At 44.0% G+C, this 12,329-nt stretch overlaps 1 protein-coding gene across 1 annotated transcript in view; it reads right to left on the bottom strand.

Moving 5' to 3' along the window:
* The window catches only part of NT5E (5'-nucleotidase ecto), a 167,828-nt gene that overhangs the window by 53,078 nt on the left and 102,421 nt on the right, over window positions 1–12,329 (bottom strand). The window contains exon 2 of the mRNA XM_082252485.1: window positions 8,485–8,707. Coding sequence (XP_082108611.1) covers window positions 8,485–8,707 — 223 coding nt within the window. The remainder of the gene's footprint in view (window positions 1–8,484; window positions 8,708–12,329) is intronic.

Genomic DNA, 12,329 nt, shown 5'->3' with positions numbered 1-12,329 from the left:
ATTTTATACAGTCGCTTTATACAGGATGCCTAAATGGAACAAGTGTGCACAAGTGTACTTATGGTGCAACAATATCAAACAAAATGGTAATGTATAGGCTAAGAACGTGTCTTGGGTTAGAATGTGTATTTGAATTTAATTTCCAACATTGTCAAATTCAATGATTATTAGGACTTTTTTTTTTTTATAAAACAGATAAGAACAATAAAAATAGTATAGCCTACATGTATTATTTTTCTAAAAAAAAAAATTCACAATCTGAGTTTACTTTTAAAAATGTACCCCAGCTGTGCTAACACATTTCCCATGTTATATGTTCCTATAACATAGCCCCATAGAAGGAGTCCCCTCTAGGTGCATGCTCCTGCTCTGTACTACAACTGCCTCACCTCTGTGGAGGAGGAGGAAATCCATGCTCAGTGTGTCTCCTATGGGACCCGAGGGCACAGTGAGAATATATAGAAGCAAATGCAGATGAGGTATTTTACTTTCTTTAGAAAAACAGAAAATATATATAAAAAATGGATTTTTGTAAGATCTTACCGTAAAATCCTTTTCTCTTAGCTCATTGACAGACGTAGTCCTCGGTGATACACCACCTTCGGGTTATGTTGCCTCCACAGGAGCAGGACTAGACAGGAAATTAAAAAGCTCTGGCCACACCCTAGGGGCAGTCCCAGAGGGTATATCCTCTCTCTCTCTGCCTCAGCAAATCAGTTATGTGAAAAAGCAGTCTTTAGAGATTTAACCCAACCCAACTCAAAAAACAGAGGGGCGGGGACTACGTCTGTCAATGAGCTAAGAGAAAAGGATTTTACGGTAAGATCTTACAAAAATCCATTTTTCTCTAGCGCTCATTGACAGACGTAGTCCTCGGTGATACACCACCTTCGGGACGTCCCAGAGCAGTATCACAACTGAGGGGTGGGAAAATGAAATCAAATCCCAATCTAGAAGGCCCAACCGGTGCCAACTAGAAGTTTACAATGCTCATCCTTAATGATGAGACTCAACAAAAAAGAGAAAATTTTTTTTTTTTTTTTTTTTTTCAAACAGAAAAAAACCCTCGAGGTAGACCATCGGTCTCCTCAAATTGCGGCCTGCAAAACCTTGCGGCCAAATGAGGCATCCGCCGATGCCGTCACATCAATTTTATAGAATTTTGTAAAGGTATGTACCGACGACCAGGTGGCCGCCTTACATACCTGGACCACTGACGCCTGATGGCGAAAGGCCCAGGAAGTACTGAGCGCTCGAGTGGAGTGCGCCCTAACAGGGAACGGAGGACTCTGACCCTTAATAGAATAAGCCTGTACCACCGTTTGTCTAATCCATTTGGCAATGGTCGCGGCAGATGCAGGCAAACCCTTTCTGGGGCCATCCGTGATCACAAAAAGTGAATCCGTCTTACGGAATGATTCCGTAGCTTTCAGGTATACCCTGATTGCCCGAACCACATCTAAGGAATGCAACGCATGTTCCCGATGATGCTTGGGCTGAGGACACAAGGAAGGTAGTACAATATCTTCATTCAGATGAAAATCTGAAACCACCTTAGGAAGAAAAGATGGCTTAGGATGAAGTACTACCTTATCCCTATGAATCACTAGGTATGGGGACTGGCATGATAATGCAGCCAGTTCTGACACCCTGCGAGCAGAAGTAATAGCCACCAAGAAGGCCACCTTCTGGGATAAAGTAAGCAAGGGAATCTCCCTGATGTTTTCAAAGGGAGGTTTCTGTAGAACCGACAAAACCAAATTAAGATCCCAGGGCGGTAAGGGCGCGCGGACTGGTGGAGCCAGGTGCCGCACCCCCTGGATGAAATTCCGCACCAAGGACTTGGTAGCTAAAGGTTTCTGAAAGAAGATTGCTAATGCTGAAACTTGACCCTTGATGGTGCTCAAGGCTAGCTTCTGCTCAACCCCTTGTTGCAAAAAGGCCAATATTCGAGTCACCGAATAGGTACGTGGAGGAAATCCTAAAGATTCGCACCACGCAATATAAGTCTTCCATGTGTGATAATAGACCTTGCTGGAAGTCGCTTTCCTTGCTTTAATAAGGGTAGGAATGACTGAAGTAGACAAACCTCTGTCCTTCAGTACTTGGGTCTCAATGGCCAGGCCATTAAACCCAGCGACTGTAAAGCATGATGGTAAATTGGTCCTTGAGACCACAGACACTCCCTGAGACGAAGTTCCCACGGAACGTCTGCGACTAGCATGTCCAAGTCGGCCAGGCCGGCTTGAGGAGGCCAGCCTAGAATTTCTAGAACCACTGGCGCTGATAGAATCTGAACCAGGCGTCCCTAGAGGTATCTGGCCCCGACCATCCGAGAAAGTCTGGTCGTTTTCTGTTCCCACACATTTATCAGATACCTGATTGTTATCAGGAAGGGTGATCTTTTCTGGTTGAACCTCAGGGACCGAAGTCACCCGACTAGAGGCTACTTGGCCTATCTGGTCAACCAGATCCGATTCCTGTGAGGTATAGGGACTAATCTTAGGAAAAGGTAAAGGAAAAGATCTATTCAGGGAACGGTAACTACCGCTTCCTGTAGTACTTAAATGTTGGAAGGGAAGAATCGCACCGGTAGTAGTGGTTGATGCTCGATCTAATGTCCTGAATACCGGTGAAAACGTCCCCCCACCCTGAAACCGGGTGGGGGCGCACCTTCAGGCTGTGTACTCCTTTGCTTCGGGTTTGGCTGGGTTGGTCCTCTGCTTGTCCGACCAGCCCTTCTTGAACCCTCCTGGAGGAGTCTTGCCTTTCCCGCTAGTACCAGCCGGGCGCCCTTTATGGGCGGTAAAGAAAGGTCCTCGCTTGTTGCGAGGTCCCTTAGCTTTTGCAGCCTGTGGCAAAAAAGTGCTCTTGCTCCCAGTGGCATCCTTAATGATTTCATCTAGGTTGGCCCCAAATAGACGATTCCCCTGAAAAGGGAGATTTGTCAAGGTCTTCTTGGAACCTAGGTCAGCTGACCAGCATTTTAACCACAGCACACGTCTGAGGATCACCGCTGACATAGATGCATGCCCTAATAAGGGAGTAGTGTCCAAGGCTGCGTCACAGATAAACTGTAGCCCTTGTATAATCTGTTCCATCAAATCAGATGTCTCCTGGGGAATATCCTTTCCCCTAAGGTCTTGGCGTACCATTTTCGCCCATTCCGTAAGTGTCTGGGAAACTAGACCAATAACAATTACTGGTCTAAATGCTGACCCTATCAGAGAGAAGATGGTGCGGGACTCTGCTTCCATCTTTCGATCCACCGGATCCTTAAAGGACGAAGTGTCCTCCACTGGGATAACCGTGGCTTTATTCAGCCTGGAAATAGGTGGATCCACCACTGGTGGTACCGTCCATTTCTTAATGATGGATTCCTCAAACGGATAGCGTCTAGCAATACGCTTGGAAATAGTAAAGGTACGTTTAGAATGCTCCCATTCTCCTTTAATCTGATTACCGAAACATTTGGGTACAGGAAAAACCTTCACCGTTTTGATGGGCTTATTAGTACCAAAAGGAATCTCTGTTTCAGTTGCCTCTGCCGGTAAAGCCTCAAGTTTTAAGGTTTCCTGCACTGCCACAACTAGTGCGTCCACCAATGCTTCTTCCTGAATTATAGCAGGAGAAGAAGCGTCCTCCTCACTGTCTGAGGGGGCTTTACCTGGGATAACAGCCCTTGCAGAGGAACCTGCAACTGCAGTGACCATCTCTGAATCTGAGTCAGAGGTGTCAGATAGTATAGGGGTAGGTGGGGGTTGCTTCCTTGACCCCCGTCCCTGACAGGCCGCCTCCACCCGAGCCACCATAGACTCCAAAATTGCTGTAAATGACTCTACACTCTGTGCACCGGCGGGTCCCGTGGCCCCCTCGAGGGAAACAGGTGGGGGAATATGTGTGGCAGGGTCCATGATAATTCCAGTCACTTCCTGGATAATATAATTCAAAAATAAAAAACTTTTTTTTTTTTTTTTTTTTCAGACCCCCAGCGCCACAAAAAGCCCCTTAGTGTTACCTGCTAGGGATCCCTATCGATCGAGAGAGAGAGAGAGACCCCCAGGCTCACCACTTGATGCTCAGAGTTTAACTGCAACAGGTTACAGCGCTGTCTTGACAAACAGGAAGTCTTTTGGCTGGCTGCCCAGGAAGAAAGGAGGCGGCTCCGCCCCTCTGCACGCCTTCCGGCGCCTCCCCAAGCTCCACGAGGTGTTTGGATCACCTCAAACATGGCCGCCCCCATGCTGGAGACACGAGGCTACGCCAAAATGGCGGCTCGTGCGATCCAGCAAAAAAAATGGCGGCGGCCTGTACTGAATAGCGGTGTGTTGCAGGGCACACAACACTCTCTCTGCATGGGGATTTGGCGTGGTTGGCGGTACCGGCCCTGGCGGACCGCATGGCCATTCGGGAGGCCTGCTAATAGCTGGAGATCTGATTAGGAAGGCAGTCTACATGTCCGTGGCTTCTGACTGGTAGGTAGCTTATTCTTATCACCGTAAGATTCCCAGAATGCCACAGATTACATCTTTTTAACATGTATACAATTAGATTGTTAGCTCCCAAACCAAGCCTCCTGGCTTTTTTGCACATAAAATCACACTCAAAATAGGAGGATCTGTGTCATGTTATAGGATAGAGAGGGACTCTATCTTACCATACAGAGAGGGGCCCGCGTTCACCACAAGACCCGTCAGGGGAAAAGGGGGAACATACTACTCACCATACCGGAACCAGGCGGGCACCAACTCCTGACAGTACCCCTCTCCACCGGGGCGGGAGGGCTGTCGACCGATACGGACGCCGTGACTCATGGTCTTTGGCGTTTCAGCGAGACATTTAACTCGCGGGGTCAGTCCTTTAATGGGACTTTGTCGCGGCCGACCCAGCGCGGAGCTATGGCCTGCACGCGCTCGTAGGCTGAACTGGGGTGACCACCGGATCTCAACATCCAGCCCGTCGCCCAGTTCAGCTTTCTTGCTTGAAGATCTCACAGGAACACTGGAGAAAAAAAGCTGTCTAAAAAATCCTTTAAGAAAAAATTCTTGCCAGGACCTAAGATCCCAGCAAGGTATCTAGGTCCTTACTCCTAACTAGACAGAAAATAACTGATTTGCTGAGGCAGAGAGAGAGAGGATATACCCTCTGGGACTGCCCCTAGGGTGTGGCCAGAGCTTTTTAATTTCCTGTCTAGTCCTGCTCCTGTGGAGGCAACATAACCCGAAGGTGGTGTATCACAGAGGACTACGTCTGTCAATGAGCGCTAGAGAAAGTTATATTACTGTAGCACCCTCCTAGGTAGGTGCTAGGTAGAGAGTATAGTTTTGGCTCTGTCTGCCAAATCAGAGGAGCAGCAGGCAAAATCTATATGGCTCTTTGCTTAACAGGGAGCAGGATCTATGAGTTAGGTCTGCTCATGATGCTCAGTGTGTGATTCATCTGGTTTGGGGGAGTGTCCCCCACTGGTCCAATAGGGAGTGTTGGACAGTGGCGGAAACCTGACCAATGGGCACACAGGCTTTGATATAGCCCCAGTGATTGGCACAGACTGCTGTCTCGGTGCATTGTGGGGTGTAGTATAAAAGCTAGGAGCACATGTGCTCGGGGGTCTTTGGCTGGTGAGCAGAGTCCCGGAAGGAGGGTGGCGGCTGCCACCTCTTCTGCAGCAGTTGGTGTATGGTCACGGGCAGTCGGCCTGGTGAGCCAGAAGGAAGGAGATGAACCTAGAGGTCCAGGAGAGCTGACTAGAGGGGTTGAGGCACTGGAAATCTGGAAAAACAGTATCGTGAGTACAGGGTATCGTATCTAAGGGCCTGACCAGGAAGGGGGCCACCCGGGAGTAGTCAGAGGACAGGTGTCAGCTGGTGGAGTGAAAGAGGGTGCTAGGCGAGTACCCTGAAGATAGTGTGTAACCAAGTCTTTTGTTCAGAGACTTAATATCTACAATTCATCTAATGGCAAGGTGAAATTTGCAGCCTGGCTGCATAGTCAGATAGAAGTCCTCAGGATTGTGAATAGTTCAATTTCCGGAGTATCCTACTCTTCCCTTCTCCCATCCCTATTTATATTAAAACAACAAAAACAACCAAAACCCCTAGACTGTGTAAAATGCAGTTACTAACAGTAACCTAGGGGGATCCGAAAGGTGAAGAATTCAGCAGTCGTCAAGGATATATATATATATATATATTATATATATATCACAGAATATGTACACAACACACAGTGGGATCAATACAGGAATGATTAATGCATGAGAGATTTGTGATTTTTTTGGAAATATTACATGCAATATTAACCACTTTAGCCTCCTCCAGCCCGACTCCCACTGTGCCTAGACACCAAGACAGGCAGGAATCCAGCGACGTAGGTTTAGGTCGCTGGACCCAGGGCTACCACTGTGCTGCGGTAGCAGCAACGTGAGCAGTCTGGAAGTGGTTAAAAACGCAATTATTTTAGTGAATATAAACTGCTAAGTAATTTATCAGAAGTAAATAGCAGTCTTGTGACTTCCATCAGTGCGTGGTTAAAGCTTGTGGGAGAAGTTTTCATTCTATTTTGACTGTCCTATGAGGCTCCAGGACCCCTTATCCTCTGTCTGGACAGTGCTGATTGGCCCTGTGCTGATCACATGCACACTCCTAAGAAGAAAAAAAAAAAACTCTAGCAATACACACCAACAGGGCCTCTGATGGGGGGGCACTAGTCCTCCTGTAGGGGGACTGGGCACACAGGGGGGGCCCCAACAGCACGGGGAGTCTGTGCGGTTGGGGAGGGGGGGCAATTGCAAGAGGAAGCCCTGTGTGGCTCTCTGCAGCAGCTGAAAGCCAGTTTCTCCCCTCCTCCCGGCTTTCACCTGCTGCAGGGACAGACACAGACAATCGTTGCTGTAATTGCTTCTCCGACACCGATTCCCCCTTCCTGTTTGGCCTGCTTCTGACACCCCCCCTCCCGTGTGCCCCTCTTTCACTGTGATGCCCCCTCCCACAGCGCTGTTGGCTTCCCTGTCCTGTAAAAAATAAAAATAAAATTGTATAAAAAAAAATAATACATTGTAATAAAAAATTGAAGAGAATTGTAAAAGAAAATTGTAAACATTTTTAATATTAAAAAAAAAAAAAAAAATTCTAAGTTTTTTTTTAAATTTAAAAAAACAAATAAAAAAAGGGCCAATTCACACAAGTTCTCTGTTATGTTTGTGTCTGCTAATATTGATTTTAGTGTATATTAATGAAAAAATTGTCACGATAAAATAGGGGGGAGGAGGGGGGCTGCCAGGTAGACTGTACGGGGCCCGTCATTTCGAACAGCAGCCCTGCACACCAAACTGAGCATGTGCAGCCTGACTCCAGTAGCTCTGTCTTATCAGGTTATTGGGACAATGCAAAAAGAGGAGGATCTGTGCATACAGGATCAAACAGCCTTTATAGGCAATGCAGATGATTAACCCCTTAGGTTCCACAGTGAGTATAACAAGCATGTTTTACGGCATATACAGACTGATTTTACTGTTGTGGGTTTAGTAACACTTTAAATGAAAAATATCGAATTTGAGTTAAATACTGCAAAAAAAAAAAAACATTTATGATCTCAAACTGGTGGCCCTCCAGTTGCTGCAGAACTACAGTTCCCATGAGGCATTGCAAGGCTGACAGGTACAAGCATGACTCCCATAGGCAGAGGCATGCCAGGACTTGTAGCTCCACAACAGCTGCAGGGCCGCCAGTTTGAGACCTTCTTTTAGGAAAGTACAAAACAAGAAGGGGGAACTGGGCAGTAAGGTAAAAGTATACAAGGTATCAATGTGGAAATGTTCTGGCCTTAGCTGAGGATTGTAAACTGTAATATTTCACTACAAGGAGAATGTTCTGTGAATGAAAGCAAATTAAGGATGTTTTCATACTTTCACAACGTGAAAGAAAAGGAGATAAAACAATGTAAAAAAAGTTCCAAAAGTTTAAGTTTAAAAAGATTTAAGTGCTATATATCACAAAATATAAATATTAACACATTTGTTAAATAACGTATGTTTTTGAGTGAATTGACTACTTTTGAGATGAATACCACATTCACCATATTCACATAACACCAATGTGTAAAAAAATCCGGTACTTTATTCAATCTTCTGCTATTAAAAAGATCATAGCTCACAAAGACAAGACAGGGTGGCTAATGCGTTTCATGCACAAAACGCTTACCAGTATTGTGTTATGAGCAAACTGGTCTGTGTGTGAAATGCGTTAATCACTCTTGTCTGTGAGAGCTATGAAGTTTTTATTACCAGAAGATTGAATAAAGTATTGGTTTTCTTTACGCATTGGTGTGCGGTAATCCTATTAGGATTTGTATACTTATCCAGAGGTCAACCGCACCAGCACCTGGTGTGCGCATCAGGGCTAGAAGTAAAGCAAACTACATAGAGCAGTGTGTTTGAAGGTTTGATATTAGAAAGAATACAATGTTGAAGAATAAAGGTAACATTACCTGGGTCAGATAAAACTGGAGTTTCTTTTGAGGTATATCCAACTATTGCAATCTGTTCACCACCAACATTCAAGATGGTGTAAGGCACATAATATCCACTAATATTAGATGCAATCTGTGAATCTGCTTTAATATTGGCACTTAGGATGGGGAACTTTACGTTTTTGAGGAATGGGTCCACAAGTCCAGAAAGGCCATTGTCAAATTCATGATTCCCTAGAGCCTGAAAATAAAAAGGAGATATTCAGTTAAATATGTTACTGATATATAAACATCGATCTAAACTGAATTTTCTATTACTAGTTCTATGTAGGGTTACAGTAACTCAACCAAATCTAAAGAAAAAGAAATGGTCTATGTTTTGTTAAAAAGGTAACAGATGCAAAACTTTTATAGATAAAAAAGTACCAAGAACGTTCAATCTGAGTACAAGTGGTTTTACCTCCATATAGTTCTAGGTTGAGCCTTGTAGGTTGAGTAAGCCCATGATTTTTCAACAGTAAGATTTTCTTGCCTTACTATGTTACTACCAGGAAATTCTAGAGCAGTTCATACTTCCCTCTGCTGACCAGCTTTATGGAGATGCGGATTTCATTTTCTGACAGGACATGGCACCTGCCCACATTGCCAAAAGTACCAATACCTGGTTTAATAATCATGGTATCACTGTGCTTGAGTGGTCAGTAAACTCGCCTGACCTAAACCCCATAGAGAATCTGTGGGGTATTGTTTAGAGAGGAGCTGAAGGCCACTATTAAAGCAACCTGGACTTCCATAACACCTCAGCAGTGCCACAGGCTGATCGCCCCCATGCCACGCCGCATTGATATACAGTAATTCATGCATATGGAGCCCAACCAAGTATTGAGTGCACACTATACTGTACATGGACATACTTTTCAGTAAGCCAACATTTCTGTATTAAAAAGGCTTTTCTTATTAGTCTTATATGTAATATTCTAATTTTCTGAGATACTGAATTTTGGGTTTTCACTAGCTGTAAGCCATAGTCCTCAAAATAAAATTGAAGAAATGCTTGAAATATATCACTCTGTGTGTGTGTAATGCATCTATCTGTCTATCTATCTATATACACACACACACATATATACATATATATATATATATATATATATATATATATATATATATATATATATATATATATATATATATATATATATATATATATATATATATATATATATATATACACACATACACATACATACATACATACATACATACATACATATATATATACACACACACATATACACACACACACATGCACATACATACACAATATATGAGTTTCACTTTTTGAACTGAATTGAATTACTGAAATAAAATAACTTCTTCTGATATTCTAATTTTAGGAGAAACACCTGTACCCCAATGTGAGGTGACAACTCTTCAACTAACTAACCTTTTTCCACTGACCACCAATATGAGGGAGGATCTTTCCACTGACTGAGGAGCATTTCGCCACTAACCACTAATTTAGGGGGGCACTTTTCTACTATTCAAAAATGTAAAGGGCTCTTCTTTCACTAACCAGCAATGTAAGGGGATACTACTATATTTATGGTCTTCACTTTTTATCCTTTCTTTATTTCATGAAAGGTATTTCTCTTACACAACAGAAGTTAGTAAAATGATCACATTTGTTTAATCTACAACATACTGATTAAGCTAAAGTGCTGTAAGCTGTATATACAGTCATATTTAGTGGGGTGCCCTGGGACCTGAACATTTTTCAAAGAGTTCCTCCAGTGTAAAATAGTTGAGAAAGACTGCTTTAGGGTATGCGTAAGAATACGCAAGAGACAAAAAAAAACCAAACATATAAAATTAAATTAGGGGCCGTTTTTAAATTCCTGTATTCAGACATGTAAACTTCCAATGTTACCTCAAACATTGAGGCAGAGAACGGGTACCATTTATAACTTCAGGGTTCTATAACAAAAGGCTTTCATTTTTGCCCCTGTCCCAGACCATCTCTTAGAACAGGGGTATCAAACTCAATTTCATTGCGGGCCGCAACTATCTTAAGGTTGCCCTCAAAGGGCCAGCTGTATCTGTGAAACTAGAGGGTCCACAGCACCCCACCCCCCTCATATCAGTTGTCAAGAGCCCCCGCCCACCATCAGAAGATTAAGAATCCCCCACCCTCCCTTACTTCACAGTGCACCCCTTTACCTTGTGCTACTGCCGGGAAGAAGCTGGGGATGGAGCTGTGAAGCAGAAAGTGTAGGGTCTGGAGTAGGACCAGAGGAGGGCTAGAGTCAGCTGCATACTAAGACTGAGGGGGGGGGGTGTAGATGAGGGGGTGCTGCGGCTGCACAGAGAGGTACACGCCCTTTAGGAGGAGTTCTGTGGTCGTCTCTGCTGCCAACAGGAGGTCTGTCCTCCTCTTTGCTGCTGAAGCAAGGCGGGTTGGAGACGAGATGAATGCCACAGCTGCAGGAGAGGTGCGAGGGCCACATGAAATAGCCTGGGGGGCTGCATTCATCCCGCGGGTCTTGTGTTTGACACATATGCCTTAGAATGTTGTGCCTCTATATATCAATTTACAACTCTCATCAACACCTCTGTGCCACTACAAGGGTTGTTTACCAAGTCATAAAACTTTATAAATCATGGTAGTGTTATGCCTGCTTAGGGCAACTAATAAAAAGTTGGAAAGGATTCAGGTGCACAGCTCACTGTAGAACAGTACAACACTTTGGTTATGTTCAGTTTTATGCAGATTCTTCTCATAAATGAACAAACCTGCTGAATAATGACTTTAGCTTCACCATTCTTTAAAGATCACATATGCATAGCTCAGAGCAAAGTTTACTTAGATAACAGATTATTATAGCTAAGATATATTCCAATTATCTACTTTAGCTGCAGCTTTGATTCACAAATAATCACTTTTAAATAACCAACCAGTGTTTACTTTGCATGTAATAGGTGTGACAAGAGCACAGTTCATGCAGGAAAGGGCAAACCAGCATATATTGCCTTGGATAAAACAGCAATTATACTTAGAAATGAGCTGCTAATGACGTGTATTGATAACAGTTTTTTAATGGACTTACACGATTAGGTTTTCTGCTTTATGGTATGTTCTTGTTGATTTTGTTCAGGAGTTAAAAAAAAAAAAAAAAGTGTTTTTTTTTAGGTTTTAAAGTTTCTTTTTAATAAGATAAACCGGCTCCGGTAACAGATGCCCTTTGAAAATGACTTGAAAAGCAGAAGAGAACAGATTAAACACACTACAGTATGAGTCCTATCAGAGACAGGATCGTGGCTCAGTCAGTTATACACAGGTTGCCAATAAGTATGGAGGCAGTGCTTTCTTGTTAGAAAATTCAACAAGCTTTACAAATTAATGCTGCAGATGCATAGTGTATTAAATGTTGGTTCATAAAATATTATACAAATAATGAAACCAAACTATAATACATCCATTTATAAACTCTAGTGCCATTTAAAAAAATAAATGCTGTTTGGTAATTTTATTTCTTTACACGTGGTGCACAGTGAAAGTTGTGCTTCACTGATCTTATGAACAGAACTCCATATAAAATCAGCTTTGGAGGACTGCCGGTTCTGGCGCCGCATGGAGTAGTTGAGCACTACTCAGCTCCCGCGGCGTGGCTCCAAAAATCGGCATAAAAAGCTGGCCCAGCACCTCCAGCCCGCCCCATCGGCACTCCATCTGCCTTCCGAACCCCCCCGGACCCGGCACAGCCCCTCCGTTTGCTCCGCCATGGAGCGCTTCTTAGAAAAAGCGGCGGCGCGACCTCCGCCGGGCACGGCCCAAATCGAGGCCGCGGCCTACTCCGCGAAAA

Source organism: Pelophylax lessonae (assembly GCF_965119305.1).
Source record: "Pelophylax lessonae genome assembly, chromosome: 3".
NCBI classification, from domain to species: domain Eukaryota; kingdom Metazoa; phylum Chordata; class Amphibia; order Anura; family Ranidae; genus Pelophylax; species Pelophylax lessonae.
This window is presented reverse-complemented; position numbering and strand designations above follow the sequence as displayed.